This window comes from Orbicella faveolata, unplaced genomic scaffold (assembly GCF_042242905.1).
Source record: "Orbicella faveolata isolate gen_17 unplaced genomic scaffold, um_ofav_v1 contig_26, whole genome shotgun sequence".
NCBI lineage: Eukaryota > Metazoa > Cnidaria > Anthozoa > Scleractinia > Merulinidae > Orbicella > Orbicella faveolata.
The window spans coordinates 2472872-2498965 of NW_028301554.1; the positions used below are offsets into that span (position 1 = coordinate 2472872).

General features: G+C 39.0%; 1 protein-coding gene and 1 pseudogene across 1 annotated transcript; both read right to left on the reverse strand.

Moving 5' to 3' along the window:
* Positions 1-550: 550 nt before the first annotated feature.
* LOC149107624 (nucleolar protein 6-like) lies at positions 551-21968 on the reverse strand (annotated as a pseudogene).
* On the reverse strand, positions 21902-26093 carry LOC149107625 (uncharacterized). The gene has a single exon (XM_089296395.1). It carries the CDS (start codon positions 26050-26052, stop codon positions 23497-23499), a length of 2556 nt encoding a protein of 851 aa, XP_089152521.1. The 5' UTR covers positions 26053-26093; the 3' UTR covers positions 21902-23496.
* Between the last annotated feature and the right edge of the window lies 1 nt (position 26094).

The following is a 26094-nucleotide window of genomic DNA, read 5'->3' on the forward strand; positions in this document are numbered from 1 at the left end:
TGTTATCACAAGCTTAATATAAGCAGGTCAAAGCCTTCTGTGGTTCGAAAGTGGGTTGTTAGGTATCATCCAAGTTCACCCAAAACATTTCACTTTCTGACAATTCTAGTCTTCTTGACAGCCGATATTTTTAGGTCACGCAAATGTTCTTCCCAATGACAGCTGCTTCAACCTGAACCACGTTCGTTTGCGCGTCTTAGCCAATGACAGCTTCGCTCAAATATTCCGCACTCCGCGCCGTTACTGGAGAGGAGCATTGCGTGACCAACTTAATAACGGCTTTGAAGGAGACCAGAACAGTTCTGGTCATTTTTTAAACAAGCTGACTCTGCGTACTAGGAAAAGATTAAAAAGGTTAAAATGTTTAAGTACTAGGCTTACTAGACAATTAATTCGTTGCGATAACTTAAAATACATAGTCTCCTCCGCAGTCGTCTTTTTAAGATGTCACGCAACGCTTAACCGTGACATCCTAAAAAGCGGTTGCAAAGAAGATTCTAAATATATATGGTTATCTGCGTTCATTGCAATCAAATAGATGGAAACGTAATTATAGGTATTCGATTCCTTTAATGGAGGTGTTTTTGACTTCATCAAAGCTTTATTATTTCACTTTTAAATGTCACGCTTGTCCTCTCCCCTTTCACGCATTCAACACTTCGATCTTCTTCACCAGTCCCTCTCCGATGGTCTGAAAATCAGACAAGATGGCTGATATGTTCGGGATGACCCAGGTCTGGCCCTGTTTGGACTGAATACAAAAAACGACTTAAAACAACAACAACAACAACGACAGCAACAACCAAAACAACAACAGCATCAAAAGTTATCACCACAACTAAACAGTTGCTTTACTATGAAAACGTTACTCGAGAATATCTCAATAAAACGGTTTTTCGATTGATTGTCAAAAGCATTCGAAAGCTACATCGTAATCTTACCAACCTGAGCAAACATATTGAGTTTTCAACCAATCAGGAGCAAAGGGGAAACCAATTGGGACTTTACCTCCGTGCGTTTTCCCGCCCTTATCATCAGTTCCATATTTTCTCGCAATGGGCAATGTTTCCATGCTTTTTCCCGTTTAGCAACGTTTGCAACTTTTCCCGCGCTTCCCAGCGTTTGTATGCTTTTTGTTGCTTGGCAACGCTGGCATGTTTTCCCGCGCTTGGCGTTGACTTCATGTTTCCCCGCGCTTCGCTTCGGCTGCATATTTTGGTTGGAGTTTTGATTACCCTTTGGGATCATTCACTTTTGCTGCGTTTTTATAGGTGGGGGTGGGGTGTTCGGGGTGGGGGTGGGGGTGAGGGTTGGGGTTTCTTACAAAAGTGAAGGAGAGTTCGTGGAATTTTGAAAAACAATCTATTTTAAACAATCTATTTTCATAGTTAACTTCTAAAAAAGTTAAATTTTATCGCATGAGAAGTATATCACCTTCACCTTTTACACTATAAAACAAATTGGAAGGCTGACCGGACGTTAAAAAAGGGTCAATTTAATACTTTCTATGGTGCCATTCTCCTGCTGTGAGATATTTTCCTTTTAGTTTTCCGTCGAGATCCCCGTTTATGCTCTTAGTCCATTTACGAAGTACATAGATATCACCGAATTGGACTCCACTCAGTCCGATTACCATTACTTATAATCCATCAAACATTTTCACACGCGCGATTAGTCTAAACGCCTCACGTGACCTAATAATCCCCAGCTAAAACAGGGAAATATCTGAGAATATTTCTCACTTTTCAAAACTGCGCGTGTTGCGAAAACTATTTGAAGGATAATACATGTAAACACAATAGCCTCCATTTGACTTCGAAAATATGCTCGGATATTTGTCCGCGGACATTATCTGTTCCTCAAAGCTCACAGTTTTCCTCGAGCTACGCTCTCGGACAGCTGTGCGCTTCTTGAAACAAATAATGTCGGCGGACAAATATCCGAGCATATTTTCGCGCCAAATGGAGGCTATTGTTTATATATCTAGTTACCAACCTTTTCAGCCGTTTGAGGATTGATTAATGGCATCTTGCACTGCGCGTGTAACACCTGATAAAACGTGAACAAATTACAAATCAACAAGAAAGGATAAGGAGACAAAACAGTGGCAATTGCTGGTTTTCACTGGTCATGTGATCAAAACCAAAAATCGTAACCATTGAGTAAATTAAGTCAAGAATCCGGGATATGACAGATCGATGATATAATGGAGGCGCCATGTTGGTGCCCCTCGGAGGGGCACCAACATGGCGGCCGTAAAGTAACAGAAACATCTGTCGTTGAGTTTCGCTATTGAAACGAAGCGTTATTACTCTTGAGCTCCGGCACGTTGAAATAAATAATTCTTCTAGTGCAAGAACTGTTCAGTTTGCAAAAACTAAAGCGAGAACTCATCTTTTGACCTGCGCGACAGCCTGGCTAGGAAATTCAAATGTGTCCTACAGTTACAAAACGAAGAACCCTGTCGAGCTAAGACATTTTAAAATGTCAAGTTTCTAAAGGGTTTTTTGTATGATGAAACTGAAACCTGAAAATGGAAAGGTAATTTTTAATTTTGGAATATGGCCACGTCACATGAAAACCGGCAATAAAAGAATTTGACACATCAAGTTCTAGGGTTAGTAGATATAAATTCTAATCACTCGTTTACAGATCTATTTTCTATGAATTCCACAGACTGGAAAACTTGTTTTACTCGGGTTATGTCCGCCCCATACCATTTCAACTTGGTAACGTTTTAGATTACTTTATGCCACGTTATGACATTGTTCCGACTTTCGTGTCCAGATCCTTAGGACATCTTGGTTCGAGATAAGGAACATGTCATACTGCGTTCACATTAGGAATAAACATGTTTAGACTAATCACGAATAAAACATTAGACTGTTCGCAGCCATTTTTTCTTGTATTTTTATTCGATCGTTGAACGCGCGGGTAAAATCGCGAGAGCTGGACGCCAGCACAAAACGGGAGACTTGACGGGGTAGGGGGTAGATGGTCTAATAACTAATGAATGTTTCATCAGGAAAAGCGTTCACATCAGGCGGGGCTTTGCATGAATCATGATTGAAATGCGTCTATTTTGAGAATGATTGAAATAGTTTCGGTGCAGCTCAGACGAAAAATGTGAACTTTGAGTTCCTGTCAGGGACGAGACTTAAGAAGAAGAAATTGCCCGAGGACCAATAATTTTTGGATTTCCTGGCAACTTCCCCCGGATATTTCCGTACCATTAGTTCCTATTACGCAAATTCCGAAATTTTTGATTGAATGGAACGCGCCCCTTATGCGAACAAAGGAATAAAAATTACCAACTTGTTTTTCACGAAACGGGTTTCAGATAAACAGGTTTTCGCTAAGCTAAACAAGTTTCGTTGATCGTGAAAATGCAGTTTGATAGCTGTAGATGTCGACCTGGCTTTTGTTACCATGCCAACGTTGGTTTAGGCAGACAGAACCCAAACAAAGAAACTGGGGAAACGATGTTTAAGTGAGGACCAGTTTTATCTCTGATGCTACAGTCATTCACATTTATGACGCGAGTACTTTAAACTGTTATGACACGGTATGGTAAAGGTAAAAGGTCAATCCTACATACGAGCCAAGAGGTCTATCAGCTGGAGCTTATCCCGGTTTCTGAAGCATGAAGCGACTAGAAGTATCTCTACTACCCCTGGATGGGATGCTAGTCCATCGCAGGGTTGCCCCCAGCAATAAGTTTGCCGGTACCCATTTATACACCTGGGTGAAGAGAGGCACCGAGAGAGTGAAGTGTTTTGCCCAGGGACAGAAGGGAATGTCTCCAGCAAGGGCACGAACCCGGACCGCTCGATCCGGAGATGAGCGCACTGACCGTGAAGCCACCGTGCCTCCCACAGGACACGGTATGGAGAATCTAGAAATTAATCTATACTAAGACTGAAGGATAAAAGACTCTAAATGCTACCTGTACCTTGAACGGGGCCGGCACAAAACTCTGAGGCTTCCATAGAATTCCTATCAAGTCGCCTCCGTACACATCGTGAAAGAACAGCGCAATGTCAGAAAAAGCATCCTGGAAGAAAACAAAACAGAGAAACCAAGGAAACAGAGTATTTGTCAGATTGCAGTGGGTATAACTTCACTTCCGTTATGTACCGAATATTCCTTGCAAATAAAATTTGACATTTCGTTCATTGGATCAGAAACATATATATATATAACTACTTCCAGAGGCTTTTCTCAGGGTGTTAAGATCAAAAAGGCAAATGTTTGCTCCATATTCTGCAGGGTAAATTTCGTAACTTAGGATTACTCAAATTACGCCAGAAACAGCTTAAGATTGCTCGTCGAATCTTTCCTTACCTTAAGTTCTTTAAGATACAACTGTGCAGGATCAAAGTTTACGACCGGAAGTAAAACTGAAGGACGTGAAAACGAGGCTTCTGCCGGATGTTTCCCTTTATCAAGGGCTTGGGTTCTAAGAGGGAGAAGACGACTGTGCAGATGGATGATGACGTCATAGTGATCCAAAGGCGGGCAGAAGATTTGCTGAGGAAAGTAAAGACAGGAGTGGAAGAGTTGCAGTGAAGACCCGTGGGTAAGAACCAACATTTTTTGAAGTCTGGCAAAATAGTTCCTTGTATTTTGAGGTAGCTTTTTGGCATTCGAGGTTAAGTAGGTTTTTATTTGGGTTCTTAATTTCCATGAGGGAGATATAGTTATTGATTACCAGAAAAATCAATAAAATTGGGTTTGGTCCTTAAATATGCAGTACTTATTCACTACCGTATCAGGTATTTTCTTGTAACACAAATTTGCCCTCTCAAATTCACATTCCTTGGTGAAAATGTTTTACCGTAATTCACATAATCGAGCCTGCTTGATCTTGCTTGGCTTAACAGGTTCTTATATCTTTGGGTATTAAAATGGCAAATTTCTGCCAGTAGGTTCTTAAACCAATAGGTTCTTACAGGCGGGCTTTTACTGTATAAGCATGGTCTTCTTTGCTGAATATCGGCAATACGCTAAGTCTGTCTTGGGTGAGGGTCGTGCAAAGAATAAGGGGTCGGGTGGGTGGGGCAGTGTGCCATACATCATTCTTAGACAAGTCGTGTAAAATCCTTCTTTGCATAAGGCATCACGTGCTGCAAAGTGGCTAACTTGTGTTTGGGATAATGGAACCTTACTTAATTTGAATTGTATGACAGACATAACTTGTCAAAAAAATACAAAAACAACAACTTAGAGAAACCCCTACCGGTGATACTGTTGGAAAGTACCTTACTCGAAAGGAATTAGGGTTCAACTTTTGACAGTTACTAAGGTGACGCCTCAGTCATCAGGTCATCGTCTTACCTTGAAATCGGTTGGCTGTAGTGCGCATGTTTGAATTTGACGTTCCACGATCAAGTGTGACTCCCTTGCCAGCACAGAGAGTCTGTTGACAATCTATAGCGGGAAAGACATAATATGTAAATACTGATTCAAGTGTAGATACTGTTCTAAATAATGGACAAGACGTTCTATCTACTGGTAGTTTGGAACGCACGTTAACTTTGGTGTTTTGCAATTCTATAAGGAACAAAAATCCAATTTTCTCAGTTCTTTTCAGTGCGAACTTCGGGCTGATCTACAGTTAATTCTTCGGTGCACAACATCCTCACATCCTCACAATAGACTAAATGAACGATGAAAGTCAAAACTAAGCGAAATAGTCCAAACAAATCAACTGACCTGTTTAGAAGGCTTATCTTTGGTCCACATAGAGCTGAACTTGTCCTTTGGAGTAGAGATAAATATTGCTGGAAGTTGCGTTCTGTTTTTGTAAAACTTGGAGGATATTTCTTAGTAGTCAGCCACTATTGAGAAAAACAACACAAGTTCACTTACGTTAGCATTTTCCACACGTCCAAGAATCAACATATCGATTCTCCTCACTGTTGTTTATTCATTCTCTTTAAATAAACATGGGAGACTTTGATTTTTGGTCAGTTGGTCACCACAGTTTCTAAGTTGGTGGTTAACACTGTCTAATGAGTCAACATATCGATTTTCCTCACTGTTGTTCATACATTCACTTTAAATTAACATAGGAAAATTTGACATTTGGTCATCACAGTTTCTAAGTCGCTGCAGCGAAAACAACAAGCCAATTACGCTTTCGGTTACGACTTCCCTCAAGAGTCATGATCAACATGACAATTCTTCTCACTGTTGTCCATATATCCCCTTCAAATTGACACGGGAGAATTTGATTTTTGGTCACCACAATTTCTAAAATGACTGCTTTCTTCAATTCCAAACCCTTCTCGCTTGAAACTTGTTAAAAAAAAAAAATTGAAGAAGTGAACGATAAATAACGAAACCTCATTCACTCACCAGAAATGTCGTTGTTAAAATTTAGAATGACAGGAGTTGTTTCCCAGTCGGTTGAAGAAAGAAGGCGAAGAAATCGGAGAAATCCAACCAGGGGAGACCTGTAAGAAGGAGTATTGTGTAAACTGAACAAATTTTCTGCAGTAAATACGTATTTATCATTTCAAGTGCACTTATTCGTGAGGAAGAAAGCCAAGTAGGCGAGAGTCGATCGACTTCTGCAAAGCCCGTGGGCACTCCCATGTCAAAAGGACAGCGGTGATCGTCGGAAATGTTAAAAAGAATCTCTAAGAGGTAACAGGATCCTGTTTAGAGGGCGTGGCTTAAAATTATTTTCAAATCTAAGAGGTACTAATTCGAAAACAACACATTAACTGACTAGAGTTGAAAATACGACGCGCAGCGATGTATTTTTGACGAAATTCAAGGTGTTTGGATAGCCGATGAAACACTCTCTCGAGTGTTTAATATATCTTCCCAATCAAAACAAAAACTAAGGAGTAAACGGAGAAGTAAAATCGTCAAAATCTATGCTAATCAAGAGCTGGTATCCAAATCTCCCTCGTGGTTGTGAATTTTCTTTATTTTAACTTGATGAATTATGAATGAGTTTGAGAAGAGAATTTGCAACTCTAAGAACACTCATTTCCATGTTGGAATGTTAAATTAATACTCCATTTCCGACTTGCCTTTTGCCTCTGTTTCACAACGAGTCCTTGTTTAAAACATTTCATATAAAATTGAGTTCGATTTACAAGAAAATCAACACGTTGGTGCAACAAATGATTCCGAAAAAGACTCTTCTCTAGTCCTCACAGGGACGTAAAGAAACTCAGCCGGAGGTGGTCTATTGCGTTACCCGGGAGGAGTAAAGGGGGCTGGGGAGAGGAAGAGAGAAGCCACCAGTAACTCAATACACTCATCAGTCACGTGATCAGCCATCAGTTGAGCGGCCACCCAGCGTTTGGACAAACGGATAGTTCCGGTAAATCCGCGGTAATGCTGTTGTATGCTGCAAAAAAAAAAAAAACAAATAGCAAAACGAAATGATAAGTACAAGTGAGGCATTGCCAGTTTGGTTTGTCACTCGCAAACATACACGCTCCTGTGAATTTTGACCAAAATAGAAAGGATACATGTGTCTTATTAACCAAGCGAGTGGTTTATTCCACAAACTCAATGACCTAGGTAGCTTTGAATCACAGTTAGTTAGTTATTAATATTTCATTGTATTAGTTTTATTATGGATTTTTCATGTTTTAATTTTTTGATATCCCATTGTGTTATTTTTTATTCAGATTTTTACAGTTGGTGTGACATCTTACGAGTTTTAGCGACTTAACTAAGTGTATGTGTAGACGTAGAAGAGTATTTCTGAACAATACCTACCCATGGAGTGTGCTTGTTAAGAGCGGCAAATGCGTTATTTCTCGTTCCAGTTCTTTAGCTTTCTTCTCGTAATCTGTTTTAAGCTCCTGTGTGATTTCATTCTTTTGAAGCAACACCATTTCCCGGTAATGCATAATCTTGATTCTAAATACAAGGCCATCCTGCCGGAGAAAAACACAGGAATTGCATGCTAGGAAGGTTCTCATCAGCTCACATTTCAAATTAAGCACCACCAACCAAGGCGCGATAAAGAGGTGTCTGATTCGATCCCAATGAAGTTGGACCCACTCAAGTTTGCACCCCTCACGTCACGGAAGCGGACTCTTCAGTGAGGCGGAAAAATATTGTTAGTAAGACCGCTATCATTTAGTTGGCTTTCCAAATTCGTTAGCCAATCAAGTGGCAGAATATCGCACGTGAAATTTCCTTTCCAGCGGACGAGACTTTTGTTGGTTTGATAATACAAGTGGTCGGAAAACAAGCAAAAACAATGTCAAAAATAGCCAAAACCATTCTTTCCTGTTGTAAAGTAAAGGTCCTGATGGGTTAATAACAGCGCTATGATAACCTGTGAACAGACAATCTTTTTTTGCTGCCGCGAATTGCAGGTTATATGTCCACAGTACTAAGCAGGAGAAATTGGAAAACGCAACAATCACCGGTCATTTTGGATTTGTGTTTGAGGAGAACTGGGGCAGGCAAATCACATGATTATCGTGACGTCACCTATTTTTTAAAAGTTCCGTTTTCAAATTATTTTCTGTTCACAAGAAAATGCAAAGCCGGCGTCTTCAAGTTCCTCCCGTTTGACGGACTAGTGTCGACTGCAGACCTAACCGTAGAAATAAAGATTGGTTTTCGAATTTCTTCGCCGCAGTGTGGACTAGGCCTTAGATGAATCCTATTTGTGGAAAGCCAGTTGGTTTTGTTGACGCGTTAATCCTTTGAACCGAAATTTTTCAGCTACTCACCTTGAGAACATCTACATGCTGAGGCGAAGCCGCAGTTACAAGCGAACACTCGCTTTTCAGCAACTTAGCAAGTCTGATGTGAAAAGCTGCTTTAATGTGTTCAATAGCAGCTAGATCATCCGGCCATTTACCACTGGTCTCGAACTGTAAAACAACTTGGAGAAAGCTAGAGCTTTAGACTTTTTCCTTTAACATAAAATAACTAAATTTACAGCATCAAACACAAAAGACATTTCAGGAATGGAGATTAACTTTTTAATACAGGCTAGTGGCATGTCAGATTTTACCAGCCAGAACACTGAGTTTTTAACTCGCCAGATTTTCCACTAGTCAGATTTAGGTTTCCATTTTTTTTCTTTCTTCTTTTGGAATGCTTCATTACAGCTTACAAGATATAAAATCATTGAAACGTTGAAAACTGTAGATATTGGAGAGGTTAAAGTTAAACAAATTCCAGAGATATACCTTTCGTAATTCCAACTGTGTTCAATTTTTACAATCTTATTTGGCTATTTATCGGAAATAACAACTCTGTCAAGTTTCAATTTCACGAAATACTAGAGGCTGGTTTTTTACTGGCCTAAGAGTTATAAAACCCAACCTGCTAGCCACATCTGAAGTTATACTAATGTGTTATTGCTATCAGTCTCCATAATTACATTTTTGAGTCTGCAAGACTTCAAACAAAGAGCAACAAGCAACTCTAACTTGCTGACAGCACAATACATTACTCTTAGAGAAAGTAGTTCTTTCAATTTTCCACAATGTTTTTATTGCCATAATTTATACACGCTACTCACTAGCTTGTTCATGACTATTTTTCTGTTAGGGCCTTCTGTTAGGGCCTCCAGACTAGACACTTCGCTGTGGACAACTAAATGTTATCGACAACTAATTAAAAAAACGTAGTGTGTGAGATGAATTGTCGACAGCTAAACGATAAATTTTTAGTTGAAGACAACTAGGCAGTTTCCCATTTCGAAAAGGGAAACTGCTTTAGTTGTCGGCAAGTACGATTTGACCGTTTTTTGGGAGTCACATGACACACATTTGAGCATGCGTCTTGTGTTTTGGGCACGCGTAGTGAACGTCATTTCCCAAGCTCTCGCTGGCGTGACTTAGTTATGGACAACCAACACTCCATAGTGTGGAATGCTCGCATGGAACACAATTAATTGTCGATAACAAATACTTGTCGACAACTAAATGTCTAGTCTTTGGAGGCCCTTATATATCATAATTGTATTGGAATTTATGAACTTTAGATCACGAGCTTACGCGAATTATAATTTAATGTGCAGAATGTGTCCGTGGTAGAACAGAGAAACGGAAGGAAGCAGGACCTTTCAAGTTCATGAGGCAAAGCTCTGGAACGGAATTCCTCTAGAAATACGTTAAAAGGACACCATCGGTTCCTTTAGCTCGGCCATGAAAAAAACATTTCTTAGCATAGTGTTGTGAATAGAGATATTCATGTGCTTTGAATTAATTTTTAATTCTGAATAATTAATTTTATAGATATTTTATCTGTAGATGTTGAGATGTTTTTGCAATTAATATTCATACTTTGTACTATTCTAAGTTATTTTATAATTACTCATAGATGTTTAGCACAGAGGGTCACTAGCTTATCAGTTCATACTGTCATGTGTCACCCTCAGTAAATAAAGTTCATTAAAATAATAATAATAATAATAATACCAATTATTAATATTATTGTTATTATTATTATTATTATTATTATTATTATTATTATTATTATTATTATTATTATTACCATTACCATTACTATTATTATTAAACTAAGGTGCTGTGAAGTCGCAGCCATTGTAAGAGAAATGTTCTTTTATAGAATCTCACCTTCCATGGCTGGACACCAAACTGTGTGTTTTATTTCCGAAGGAAGGAGTACATTGCACGCCAACTTTTCATCACCAATTTGTGGCTTAACTTTGCTATTTTTAAAACAAGGGCTTGGTGGAAAAACCTAGACAGAAGAACAACAAAACCTCATAAACCTTTCTTATGTGCATAGTTTTGTCTACAGTGTAAGTAAGGCCTCCCAAATGCAAAGCTTAGAGTTATTTTGTTTCACATGTAGCCCTCTAAGGCAAAAAAAAAAATTGTTAGGCTTAGCAACTACCCTGCTATAACGTTTTTTGAGTTTTGATATTTTCACTTGTTTTGTGCTTCTTATTGTTATCCCTAGAGTGGCTTACCATTAAGCATTCTTTCATGTACATGTATTAAAATGTAACAAAATTTTTCGTTGTCTTCAAGTTTGTTCCAAATACAAAACTGGCAAGTTTTGAAATGTAAAATTTTTCCACTACATGTAAAATGTGCATCCCTACTGAAAGCCGTCCAAAGAAAAAGCCTTTTGAACAAAATAAGCAAAAATCTTACTATCGTCATTTTACAGTATAAGGCAAATTGCTTGTAACATCTTTGCCAGGAACCGATAAAAATTCTGCGGGATGGAACTGATCTTTATCAGTTTTCCTTGTTGATGGTTTTCTTTATTCTCAGCACCTGACTGCTTGAGACTGTACTGACATTGTAAGGGGAAACTGGATGTTGATCAAAAAACTCCTAAGTGTTTTCCCTACCTCTGCTCCTCTGAAAACAGAACTAATTCCCTGAATCGAGTTGACATTGAGTGGCAAATCCAATGCACGGATCTGTTTACACAAAGCATTGTACACCTGAATCACTCTCTGAGCTTCTTCATCACCTGTTCCACTGTCACATGATGCACCATGTGTCTGCAGTACACAGTCCAGCTGATTCGCAACAAAAGTCAGCAATGCTGGATCAACACCACCGTGTCTACAAAAAAAAATTGAGTTTTAATAAACTTTCCCCATGCTAGTGGGTCAGTTAAAGGTGGCTTCAGGGGAGGGGGGTGAAGAAGGTGGAGGGTGGAAGGGGGAAAGATGTTTAATAATTCTCCCACAGATAGTTCTTCTCTCTGCCATGCTGTCGCAGGACCAAACCACCGCCTCAAGAATAGAACCATCTTTAAATCGGCGCAACTCCGATTTCTCACCCCAAAATGCACGGAAAGATGGAGCCTGCCAGGACAAAAAAATAACAATAAGTGAAAATGCGTCATGTGCAGTTTAGGAACAAATCTTTTCCTTTGGGAGGAGGAGAAAAATTTTAACCAAACATGAAGATTTTTTCCCACCCTTAAGTTCACCAAGGATATTTTTCAGCAAACGCAGTATCCCAAGGTCAAAAGGACGTTTTCAGTCTTTTTACTTCCATTTTGGCAATTGTCCAATCCCCCACAACCTCTTCCAACAAAAAGATCCATCCCTTATGAACTAAAGGCAAAGTAAATAAAAAGGTATTATCAAGTGGCAACTGGGCCACCACAGTGGGGAGGGGGGGCGGAAGGACACACAGGCAAAGGAAGGGGAGGCTGGAGATTGAAGGTACAGGAAGCATATCAGATTTTTCTCAATATACATTTATTTAATATTTTGTATCTCATTTGCAGCTGAAAACTTTGTTTCATTTTGTTTTTCTGATATTGAAAGCTCGATACATTGTACTGTACATGTATGTCAGGGTTCTGGCTAATTTGCCAATGTACATATGTAGGGTGTCAACATATGGAATTCCAATGGGTCAATTCCCACTGCTCCAACCAAATCATTATAGATTTTCTGTCAATTTGTTGGGTCATGTACATGTAGCTTGTCTAGAACACTGGTACATACATAAATAAAGAACACCACTGACTCTCAGTGCTGTCAGCTGAGTGTTCTACATGTATATTGACAATTAATAACAGTGTACATTGTACATACAATAGAAGAGATAACCACTGACCCTCACACTAGGAGCTGTATTAACAACTAGCAGTGTACACTGTACATACAATAAAAGAGATAACCACTGACCCTCAGTACTGTCAGCTCAGGGTCCTATGTACATTGACTACAATACACAGAGTACATGCCAATAGAACAGATAACCACTGACCTTCAGTACTGTCAGCTCAGGGTCCTATGTGCATTGACTACCATACACAGAGTACATGCCAATAGAACAGATAACCACTGACCTCACTACTGTCAGCTGGGGGCCCTGTGTCGAGCACGGTATCTGCATGGTCAGAATTCAATAACAAGCCCAGTGTCACACTGCTTTGACTTCTGGAGAGTGGAGCTTTGTTCACAGGCCACTACATTAAAAGAGCAAGAGTTTGAAACAACACACCGTGTGTTAACTACATAGAGAATCTAAATCCACAGTGGTTCATTACATACTTAAAACTAATTAACAATTATTCCATGAAACCGCGTTGGATATGAAGTGATAAATAACCAACGAGCGCGTAGCGCGAGTTGGTTATGATCACTTCATATCCAACAAGGTCGAATGGAATAATTGTTTTAGTATATTCTTAATCGGGTTTTTGCCGCCGATTTTTATTTCAACAATTTTACAGAGCGGAAAATTTTTAAACTTGGCGCACTGTTTTCCATATAAGGTAAAACTCCGACTAATGGCTCATAGTCGGAGTTTTTGAGCCAATCAGAGAGCTAGAAATGCAATAGTCGGAGCTGAGAATATACTAATTCCCTATAGCTGCAAAAGGGTATTACACTTAGAAAATAAGGTTTAGCTGGGTGTATATGTTGCAGTTAAAAATATTCAGTAGGTAATTTTTTTTTAACTAGGTAAATTTATTATTTAACTAGGTTTTTTTTTTTAACCAGGTAAAAAAAGAGGAGAAAAATCTCATTTCCTACTCTTCTCTTCATCTCTCCCTGCTCCCACCTACTTCTTCTTCTCTTTCACTATCTCCCTATTCTTTGCCTACCTCTTCTTATTTTCCTATCTAATTATTAATTTCAAAGGAAGAAGGAAATTACAAGTACCTACCGTGTGTTGAACCCAAGACCTTCAGATTACATGTCCATCTCGATCTCCACTAGACTACACAGCTCAAGTTGAAAAAAATTTCTTTTTTTTCTCCTAATTATTGCTTTTTTGGGTCCCAGACTCACCTCGGTCCAAACTTAATTTATGCAAAACGTGCACATGCGCACTTGGATGAAAACGGGACTTCGTTCGTGAAAGCAATGGAAACTGCCACGTTTTGTGTCAGCAAAGACATGTTTTATGAGAAGTTAGATGCGCAAAAAAGCTCTAAAAAGAAGGAAAGCAAATTAACTGTGTTTATCAACGATCAATTTTACGACAAGGTAAAAAACTGGCTAAAGAATGACAGCAAAAATGAAGCAGAATTTGGACTAACCAAGACCGATGCAGCGGCCATTAAACGAAAGCAGTGGACGATTCAAGGTGGAATGACGGAACAACAATAATATTAAATATTGCCTAAACTACCTAAAAAAAGCTAACCGCAAGCAAACTGAAGTGAAAGCAAACCGCAAGCAAACTAGTGATATTCTGTCTTTGCGCCAAATAGTGTCACCCCTAACCGACACGGGCTAACGGGTAAAATCTGGCTAACCGGCACTCCAGCTTTGTCAATATCCGTTGATCTACTATGTGAAAATGAAGAACATCATAACAGATTAAAAATATCCAGGTAGAAAAATTTGTTTTAAAATTACCTAGTTAAAAAAAATATTACCTAGGTAAAAATCAAATTTACCTGAAGAAAAAAATTACCTACAACATATACATGTAGATAACCATTGCATGCTTTAACTAACCATCAATTTATAATACTAACCAAATGGTAAAAATTCTGATGAATTCATAATTTTTGTTGTTAATATCAAGACTTTCAGCACTAACTGTTGTAAATCTACGGCAAATTTATCATAAAAATTCTTGCAATTGAAGATTACAATGAATGATGGAATGAATAAATTGCAAAACAAATACATGTATGTTGTAGTTTCCATGTTGCTTTGTATCAAGATAATTTAAGCACTAATTGTTGAATGCAAGGAAAATTTACTGCAAAGATTGCTGAAAATTATAATGCATGAATAGTTTCCAGTTGACACAAAGACTTCTCAAAAAGTACCAATGACATCCAAAAGATTTCCAAAATGTGACATATGAACTTCTAAAGATTCTATATTTAATAGCATGCAAACAACCGCCTCAGTTAAACTCCATCATCAACAAACAACTTCTCTCTACTCAGCACCAGACATTTCTTATAATACTAGTTTGAAGAAGTTGCTAAAATATCAAGACAAATGCAGTTCCCCTGACGATCTCCTAAATTTAATTCACCTGAAGTGGAGTTTGTGGTTTGAAGTAAAGCATCTCTACTCTCTTTCCCAGGCCTCTAGTGACAAGATGAAGCAGCCAATCAGTGACAACTGGGGTCCAGTCCCCTGGATGATCCATAAGGTGACAGAGAAGACCATTTCTCCTGCAGACCACTTCTAAAGCACTGATATTGGGAATTCTGCAACAAAAGTGTTTGAGTATGGGTGAATCGTTAACACAAACCTGGACCTCAAGTTCTGCCCATGGAACGCTGATTACGTACTTCCAGAAAATATCCATACGTCCCCCCACAGTTAAGGGATTTTTTTCCAAGACCTCCCACCCCTTCGTTTTAATTAAGTTTCCTACATTTCTTTAAACTTTTTGATTTCACAGAAACTTCCTAACCCCCACCACACCCCCAGGAAATTCAATCCCATCTGTGGGAGGAATATGCATGTTTTCTGGAACAGCACATTTTGACACAAATCCTTCCCAGCAATATGATGAGCCATGATCACAAATAATTTCACTGAAATTGTACATATGTGCACAGAAAATTGAAAACAATTTATTTTTAATTTAAATTTCCTGTATTGCCTACACGTACATTTAGCAATAAAATCTATCATGTTTTGATGGCAGTTGACTTGCTGGTAATTTCTCTGTCCCATCAGTGAATCTCAGGGTTCTTTAAACTCAGTCTTGAACATTTAAAGTCGTATGTCAAATTAAAATTCAATGTCAGCTAAATCAACAACCAACAACATTGACATGCTCGTACTCACTGTAAAAATTGATCAAATGTTCATATAAATGGCACAGGCTTCATGGAGAGCACTTCAAAGCTGTCTTTAAAACTTAACTGTCCAAAAATTCCAGCAACAACCTGACCTTGTGCTGCAGCTGACAATTAATCAGAGAAATAATCATGAAAAGTACAACCCTTGATGACAGCAAAATGGCATCTTTCCTGTGTCATTAAAATGTACTTCGCAAGTCTCGACAAATGTGACAATTGAAGATTCTTATATGCTCAGGACAGCAGACAAGGCTTCTGATTGCCTAATTGCAAATTTAGGTACGGCCGGTAATGTTTAATACTGACAACACAGTTCACTTACTTTCCTGTATTGAGCTGCAGTCATCCCAGCACACAAGTTAAGGTAGCCAGATGGATCAACAAACACAACATCAAGCCCGGAATGAAAATCTGCCTTGGAGGACTGTAAGAATGACAAAATAAAGACACAGTTTTTTTAACTTTCTAGTGGTGGTGAAGATTGCATGTGTTATTGACTGTGGGAGCTTTGCTGGTTGGGGCCTCAGTCCCTGGGGGTCTGGCCTACAGGAGTTTGCCGGATTGACTAAGGGGTGTTGGCAACCGGGAATGAGTATTATGTGACAAAGCAATTTGAGTGGAAAATTACTAAGATTAGGGCAAACTGTGAGTGAAGCTGTGACGTTGAATAAAATCAGTGACTATTTATTATGGATATCAGAACCCAAACTGTAAGGGAATTCACAAGACTAAAGGGGCAAAGGTCCTGGTCTTCCCAGCTCAAGCCTGGAGGGTAAGTAATGGGCTAGTCTTCCAACCCTGTAAAACATAATTGATTGCGGAAACCTTGAGCACGAGGACTGATACATGTTAACTTACATGTATACTGTGCCATTTTGTGGCATGAAGAAGAAAGCCAATGATGAAATGACAGTCAGTCCAACACAACATTTATCTGACATTTTAAAAACCTCTTTAGAACCTCTAACTGCTTTACTGTGCACTGTCCTGAGAAAATAGAGCAAGTACATATATGTTAAACCTAAAAAAAGAAAGCTAACTGGGAGCTGGTCACGTTCTCAGCTCCCAGTTGGCTTGATACATGTAGCTCAGTTGATGGAGCACTGCACTGGTATTGTAGAAGTCACTGGTTCGAATCCCGCTCAAGACTGATAGCTTTTTTCAGGCTTTAATTTCACAACTGCTTAAAAAGTTGTGTATATAACTGTGATGATCAATCATGTCTTCATATATAGTGGAACCCTATTAATCTGACAGTCAGCATGCCACAAAAACCTGGTAGTACATGTATCAAAGGCATTAGGCTTGTTACCTAAATATTACGTATTTATGTCTCATAAACCAAGCGCAGGGCCACACTGGGGAAAAAAATCGTCCTCGCTGTGTTAAACAACATACAATTTAACTGTAGGGTGGGTTTCTACTGTTTTATCTAATCTATGTACAACAGTGGTGCTGGAGTAAACAATGTCTTGTGTACAGATGCAAGGGCTAGTATTTAATAAATAATTCAAATCTACAGAATCAGCTTACCACATTCCCTTCTTCAATGTCTTCTCTGGTCATCATTATTCCTTCTTTAGTCCAGTCAGTGGATCCTAACATGATTTTAATGAGCATTTTAGAAATAACAAATAATTATGAATTATTAGTTTCAGTGTTGTCATCTCTGTCAGACAGATTACAACATCTAGCTATTAAATATCTGGCAATTTTTTCAGGGGATCCCAAATGTATTAAGCACCACTGTGGAAACTCTCCTTTCTTTGTCTTAGTGGACTTAAAGGGCCTCGACAGACTAGACACTTAGTTAACATTGTTGACAACTATTTGTTAACAACAACTAAATATTATCAACAACTAATTGTGTCCATAGTGAGCATTCCACACATTGGAGTGTTAGTTGTCGATGTCCAAGTCAGGTCAGCAAGACCTTGGGAACATTCACTATGCATGCTCAAAACACAATAAGCATGTCAAAGGTGTGTCATGTTTTGATGGTTGTGGACAACTAAACCAACATTCAGGACTACACACGGGAAAAATCGTCAAAACGTAGTTCTCAACAACTAATTAAAAGCAGTTTTCCTTTTCGAAAATGGAAACCGCTTTGTTTTTGCCAACTAAAAATTAAGCCTTTAGTTGTCGAAAGCTCATGTACGTTACATTTTTTAGTTGTGCCATAATATTTAGGTGTCGATAACAAAATAGTTGTCAACAACTAAGTATCTGGTCTGTGGAGGTCCTAATAAACATTGGAGGTGTTCTCGACAAAAGGATAATAAAAGTCATTTTAATGAAACATACTAAATGTAGAACTGCCCTTGATTCCCCTTGATAAAATCATGCACAATGTACCCCTAATATCATAAATCAGATTTACATTGTTTATCATTTGATAATCCAATTGCATTCTTCTTAAAACAGAGTTTGCACTACGTACTCAGTAATGATAGGAATTCCATGTTTTTCACGGTACGAACTACTATAAAACTATACTATATAACGCAGTCTTTTTCATGGTGTAAAAATTGATGCTTTAAAAAACACGGTCTGAGTATTTGACTTAACATTACCAAGTTAACTGATAGAATTTTCTTCTCCTACAAAATTCCACAAGTTTTCCAGGGGTAGGTTGGAAAAAAGAGAATTTTCAAGACATTTTCTAAGTCCTGAAATGCTGCATACCAGCCAAGTGACTCATCAGACCAAAGCTTGTCCCAGTCTCTGTAGTATGAAGGGACTAGGAATACACCGCATTTCTACTCCCCCCTGGATGGGATGCTAGTCCATGGCAGGGTTACCCCCAGCATTAAGTTTGCCATTACCCATTTATATACCTGGGTGGAGAAAGGCACAGTGAGAATGAAGTGTCTTGCCCAAGAACACAACATACATGTACACAATGTCCCCCGGCCAGGACTTTAACCCAGATCACTCAATCCGGAGACAAGCGCACTAACCATGAGTCCTCCCATGGGACTGAAAAGTACATTTTAAAATTCCAGGAGTATTCAATGACTTCTAGGAGCAGTGCAAACCATGTTAAAGGCTGAGCCTATTAATGATTCTTTTTATTCTCATCACTTAATGTCTCCTTGATAATGCATGAAGTTGTAAGGAGAAATCATATGTTGATTGCTTACCAAGGAACTGCAGAAAAACTCTCAGAATCTGGTATGAGCTCACGTGCTTGTTGATCTTTTTAACTGACAGTAAATGAGAGATCAACATAGACGCTAAAAATCCCCCACAACGGCCTCGTCCCTGTGTGAAGAAAGAATATTAGAAAGTGGTGTCACCACTTACACCTCAGTCCGAGTTAACTATAAAATTTTACAAGACAAAGTGTAAAATGGAAACAGAAAATGCCAAACCCTGATCAAGTTCGCACTGATGCGCCAAACTTTTATTAGAGCCACTGCGTCTTTCATTCCTGGGAAATCAGTAATGCACTTATACAAATGGTGAAGGTGCTGCTCCAAGAACATGTCAGACAACACCAAGGCGTTGTAATGAGGTGTTGGTATTCCTGTGTCTAAAAAACATAACACAAAACAAGAAAAGAATTATTGTTAATAGAGGCCACAACATTGCAAATAAATATTAATACTTATTGTACATGTAGCAACGTTTTATATATAATATGTACTCAATGGTTTAAAAAGTTACTTTTTATACCCAATGTGTGGTTTGAGGAAATATCCATACCCACCCTAGAGCTTATATTTGTTGAGAGCATCGTAATTTGGAAATCCCCAGTTTGTGGGAGATCTCAAAAGCCAAATATTTTATAGAAAAGTATGAAGTTAGACTGGAATTTCTGGAGGGGTGGAAGGGTTCAACCCAAAAAAACCTTCACAGGGAGGGCATACAACTTTCAAACTACACGTAATATAAATAATTTTTCCCAGAGAAACACAATACAATTCCACCATCTCTTCCAACTTGTACAAGATAGTAGTTTATTAATGGTAAAAGTATCAAAAAATGTACCAGAAAATGAAAACTGTTCGAAAATCGAGATGAGCAATATTAAATGATTAAGATTAGATTTACAATCAATCTATACGCTACAATATAATGTACAGCTGCATTACAAAAGTTTGTTTTCCTGACATGTTAGCCACTGATAATTAATTAAAAGTGACTCAGAGGTTGTTTTGCCAATAACAAATTATAGAGTTGTAACCTACCAGCCCCATCTTCTGCCACGCCCTCCTTGCCATTGAACCAGTTCTGTCTGACATTATTCTTTTTTCGAGAAAACCTCTGAGGTCTGAATGTACCCACTGATAAACAGGGATGCAATTTGATGACAAACTGTTTCCCAGCTTTATACCTATGAGAGGAATCAGTTGTAAGCACTTTTTATTCCAGAAGATGTCAAATTTGCCACTTGTGTGAAACTTCCTACTGCACCTATAGGTGTAAGCCGGTTAAACAAAACACATTTTCGGAGTCTGGTCTTAGGAAATAAAAATTATTGGAAACATCCTCAGAAATCTTTGGAATGTTCTCCTGAAGAAACTTTTGAAAGTTTGATCTTTTGATATACATGTAGTTGTGCCTTCTAAAAATCTTGGCACTTGCAGGTTAAAAATCTCACGCCTGTGACTCGAAAACGTTGCTACTCAGCAGAGGCTAAAATTGGTTTTTCAGGTGGGGAGAATTAATCCATTGAACAATACAAGTGCAGGTGCAGGGTTACATGAAGGGCGATGGTGATCCATTCGACTTTGCGCCTGCACTCACCTTGCACAGTGGCTTTTAAAACAGATGTTTCAAACCTCTGTGGAGGAGAGAGTACATACAGTATTTAAGCGATGTTTAGTTACTAACCTTTAGACTTGACCAGAAGTATTGGTCTCAGTACCTCAACATTCATGTGCATGAACTGAACACTTTCAAACAATGAACTCTTCATTAAATGTGCTGCTATGATACACAGATATAGAGTATGTTTGTGATGGTATCTCAGGTTCGGATAGTCCTTCGGTTGAAAACACTCCTAATGCCAAAAAAATATTACAAGCCTGCATTAATTTCACGTAATTTCACTTAGTTATACACACTGTACATGTATATATGACGAGCTAGACACTTAAAAAGGAATTCAACTTTGTCCGAGAAACATGTGTTGTATTATAATGCATTCAACATTGTACATTTACATCTATGTACAATGTACATGTAGTGCTCAATATTACATGTATTTGTGTACGCACAGTAGGACTACTCTGAGAATCAGCCTAGAAATGGACAGAATGTTTGTGTTGACAGTGTAGATCTATATTAATATATACCATAGCTTATTTACATGCAGAAAGGCTATCCTACTGAAGTTACATAAAAGGATGTGTGCATGACAATGATGAGACTTTGTAGACACATACAATTGCCATTGAATTTCACGGAAGTGAGAGATGGAAGGAGAAGCCATAAATCTAGCTAGTGAATGTACAGCATTCATGGTCTTTTCTTTCCTTCCATTAAAGCTTCTTCCGTTAGCTTTAATTCCCATTGTTTTAAAATAAAGGCTATCTCTCTCTCCACCTCTCTGATCACTGCGCTGGACTGATGACACAAACTACAAGTCAATCACCTACAAGTTCAATTACAATACCATTCATTTCTCCCTTTCAAAATGATAACAGTGAGATTGGAGGAACTCCAGAATGAACCTGCAGAAAGTACCTAACCAACGCCTTGTAGCTAGCCATGTGTGTTCGAAGGTACAATGTACATGTACACGCATGTACAGTAGAGGAGTAAAGAATGAACTAAAATGTCAAGCAATCATAAAACCTCTCACCTTCGGCATCTCCACAGCAATATCCACATTCAAGTCTGGTTTCGTTCCTGTCTCAAGAAGATAACTTCCAACAACTTTGACACTCTCTGGTTTCCGAAAACAGAACTTTCCTTTCACGGGTGAGGGGGTAGGGGGGAGAGGAAATTTGGTTCCCCTTGGAAGACATGAGTGGTCTGCCAGCTACAGAAAAGTAGGTGGAATAAATTGTTAATAGGCCATATTCGTATTCCTTGTGTTAGACTGGAACTAGCTTGCAATGGAGGCTCACATGGGGGAATATCATAAATAAACGGCACGTAATGCATGCAGAAGCGATGAAGTTTAAAAATTGTTCCTAGAAGATTGGGTTAGAAATTTTAGGGGTTTACATTTAGGGTAGTCCATTGGTGGTTCATTCAAGTAGTTCATGTACCAGGTCCATCTTGCTAAGGGTCAGTGAAATGTACCAACCCAAATAAAAAGCACTCCACTGAAAAGTTCCTCTCTCTGAAATCAACACCTTACTATCTTTAAAGATATTTGGCAAAGCTCACCAGAAATTAATTGACTTGACATATCGCATGTGCGACCCGCTTGGTCTATCTAAAATTGTATGTATCGAAGATATGTTATTATGAGTTTGCCTGTGAGCGCAAATTTATCCGACACTATATAAACCAATTAATCCACCCCCAGATCTTCGTTTAAAAGCTGAAATTAAAAGCACTGATCCTACAAACAGCAAAGGAAAGCCGCAAAGCACAAGTTTCTCTCTCTGAAATCAACACCTTATTATCTTTAAAGATATTTGGCAATGCTAATTAACTCACAGAAAATTAATTTGTTGTTAACCGTATACTTGTCATCAATGAACATTTGTATCATCTTTACCCTGACAAAACGATTATCGATTGTTTAATCACAACCACTCTTTCGATGACAAAAAATATAAAACCGCACATTTCCAAAACTTCATAAAAAACTGAAAACTGCAAATGAATCGTACCCATACAATGCTCATTCAATTCACTTCACGAGTTTGCCAGTGAGCGCAAATTTATCTGACACTGGATAACCCAAAATCAACCCCCAAATCTTTGTTTAAAAGCTGAAATTAAAAGCACTCTGCTGATCCTACAAACAGCAAAGGAAAGCCACAAAGGAAACCTGCAAAGGAATGTTACTCTCTCTGAAATTGACACCTTAATATCTTTAAAAATATTTGGCAACACTAATTACCTCACCGGAAATTAATTTGTTGTTTTAACTGTATACATGTCATATCGATTGAATGCAGTCTGCTGATCCTACAAACAGCAAAGGAAAGCCACAAAGCCTTCCCCTATCACCTGTGCGACTTTAAGTGATAACAATGGGGTGACAGGCCTAACAACTCCTATCCACGTGTCATAGCCGCTTTGAGATTTTTGCTCGAACTAGTATATCTTTGAGGATCTGCCCCTTTTGTATTGTACGATAGGGGGATCTTCGAATATTTCGCTAAGCAATAATCCTGTTTTTCGGAGGACATTTCACCAGAGTAGAGCCGTTAGAGGTCATAGGTCTGCGTGGTTTCCGCTGCTATCCGCGTGTAATTTGTTGAGTTTGACACCTCTGTTTTTGGCCACGTGCTATTTTTTTAGCTCATTTGATTGCAAGATATGTTTTAAGCTCTCTAAATATTAGCTCTGGAGGGACAAAGTTTGAAATATTCCGTGAGCATGTTGGTTACTTGCATTTTGTATTAGTACGCCGGGCCCGGCTGTTTGATTTACTGTTGCAAGTTATGCTGCTTGTTGTCACGGGTGTCATATTTATCTTTGTCCGGCTTCGCCAGAGATCGCTGTAGCTTTCCTTGTTGAAAGCTATGAGTCTGTCTTAGAGAGACGTTCTTATGCTTCTTGCATCAATTTCAGTGATAACAATGGGGTGACAGGCCTGCACAACTCCCATCCACGTGTAATAGCCGGTTAAAGCTTTGCTCTAACGAGTATATCCTTTAGGGATCTGCCCCTTTTGTACGAGACAATAGGGGGATCTTTGAATATTCTTCTAAGCAATGGTTGTTGTTGAATTAAATGCCATTTCTGCATAAGTATTTGCTTTAAGTTAGGCACTGAAGGGCGATATTGTGTGACAAAAGGCAAGATTCGCTTGTCTTGTTTACGTTTCTGTTGTAGGGCAGCTTTTCTCTCCTCAAATGTAATTTCTGCGAGAGTTGTTGAAACAAGAGTTTCAGGATACCCTCTTTCGATGAGATTTGTTTTAAATTGTGAAATAGCAGTTTTGAATGCTGTTTCAGAGGAGTTGGTTCGGAGAAGTCTGAACGCTTCGCCCTTGATGAAGCCCTTTTTGACCCCTGGTGGGTGGCAACTCGAGAAATGCGTGTACTGAAATGTTTCAGTAGCTTTGAAATGAGTTTTAATGTCTAGTCTAGACTTTTGTGCAAATCTTTCGCCTTTGTAGACTTTTGTGTCGAGGAACGTTGTTTCCGTGTCGGAAGCTTCAGCCGTGAACTTGATAGTGGGATGGTGGCTATTTGCTAGTTCAATGAACTGCGTGACTTCGTCTTTGTTTATATTCCAGATAGAGAATATATCGTCAATATACCTTTTCCAGGCGAGTGGTTTTTGAGCGCTTTGATTTAAGATTTGTGATTCTACCTTTCCCATAAAGATGTTGGCAAAAGCGACTGCCATTTTTGTACCCATGGCTGTTCCATGTGTTTGGAGGTAGTTTTTTCCAGTAAACTGGAATAAGTTTTCTTGAAGTATAAGTTCAAGCGCTCTTTTAAGATGTTGTGTTGGGATGGAGGATTCTCCTTTATAGTAAGATTCGTATGCGTTGCATACCGTTTCTATCCCCTCCTCTTGAGGTATATTTGTGTATAGGCTTGTCACGTCCATTGAAACAAGGATAGCGTTCCCTGGTACTCTCGTTTTTTCTATGAAATTGATGAAGTCCGTCGAGTCTTTCAGATATGACTCCTGTTCTTTTGCTATGGGTTGAAGGAGTTTGTCTACAAATGCAGACAGCCTCTCTGTCGGACCATCACACCCAGATATTATGGGTCTTCCAACCGGAGTTGGTTTGTGAATTTTTGTAAGCGTGTAGAACACTGGTATGCGAGGCGGGTTAGGTGTTTGACAAAACCATAGTTTGGTCATGTCATCAATATAGTTGTGCTGGTGGAGTTCCTTAACTAATTGTTGTACCCTTAGGGATGTCTCTATAACCATAGGACGTTCAAGGGGTTTGTAGTGTTCACGGTTGTCTAACTGGATTTGTCCTTCGAGAATTTTATCTTCAGTGTTTAGGACAACCGTTCGCGTTCCCTTGTCTGCCTTTTTAAGATTGATGTTGGAATCTTCTTGTAGCGTTTTCAACGCCTTTCGTTCTGTGTTGGGCAGATTATCCTTAGGTTTTGTAAGCTGTACTTCAGCAAGTTGAACTTTGACCTCTTCTAAGTAGCTTTCAAGAGCCACTGATTGTTGAACCGGCGGAATCCAGTTTGATTTAACGTGGAAAGGATGCGGTTCGTTGTATTCCCCGTGGAAAATGTATTGTAGGCGCATTCTTCTAGCGAAATGCTCAAAGTCCTTCAAAAGATGGCGCCTTATTTGTGTATCATTTTCCTTAGGTGTGGGGATAAATTTGAGACCCTTAGCTAACAAGTTAGTTTGGTCGTTTGTGAGGTCTATGTTCGAGAGGTTCTTTATGTGTTTTTTGTTTGCCTCTGTTTGTGCATGTAAATGATCGGTTCGATCCTTTTTTCTGCGTTCTTTTCGCTTTTTGTTTTGTATTTGGGATGGCTTTTTCTTCCCATATCCCCGTTTTATAATACGAGAGTCAGAGAGTAGACAGGTATAATCTCTCTTCTGTTTATTGCTGTCATCTAATAATGTTGACAATGACATGATTTCGGCTCTAAGTTCATCGATCCTTCTTGATACATTGTTTTTGTTTACAGTTTCTTTGGGCGCCGAGCGCGCGAAAGCTGTTTTTTTGGTTACAATGCTCTTTTGTTTTTTGTTGGCCTGAACTCGTTTTTCTTGTCTTATGGCTGTGCGGAGGCCTTCGATGTTTCGATTGTGAAACCGTATCAGCGCTTGTAAATAGTCTTGCTCAGCTTTTGAGCGAAGACGTTTAATGTCCCTCTTGAAGTCATCATCCGCTCTTATGCGGGCTCTGGCTCGGTATTGTAGCGACTTTGGACAAGTCTTTCTTTCTAAGTGTCTCTTTAGGGATTTTAGCGCTGCTTGGGAACGTTCAAGTTCCTGTTCCAGTTCGTCGGGCTGATCGCGTTTACGTTTGCGGCGGTGAATTTCTCGTATGGCTTCGCGTTCATCAGTGTGGGTAATTTCTTCTCCATCAGTTGATTCACTGTCAGATTCTTCCGCCTGGTTCGTTTTGTCAGCCTGGTGGTTCACATTCATCTTCGTAGCTCCGTTGTTTTCATTCATGTAACAGTCATTGCTGGTTTGAGCGTGGTCAGCTAATAGACCCTCTGATGTTAGCAGGCTCATGGCCGTAAAAACTCAGGCAAGACCGCTTGAACTTATACTTCA

Excerpts from the sequence above, each read along its gene's own strand:
- LOC149107625 (XM_089296395.1), bottom strand. The coding sequence starts at position 26,052 with ATGAGCCTGCTAACATCAGAGGGTCTATTAGCTGACCACGCTCAAACC.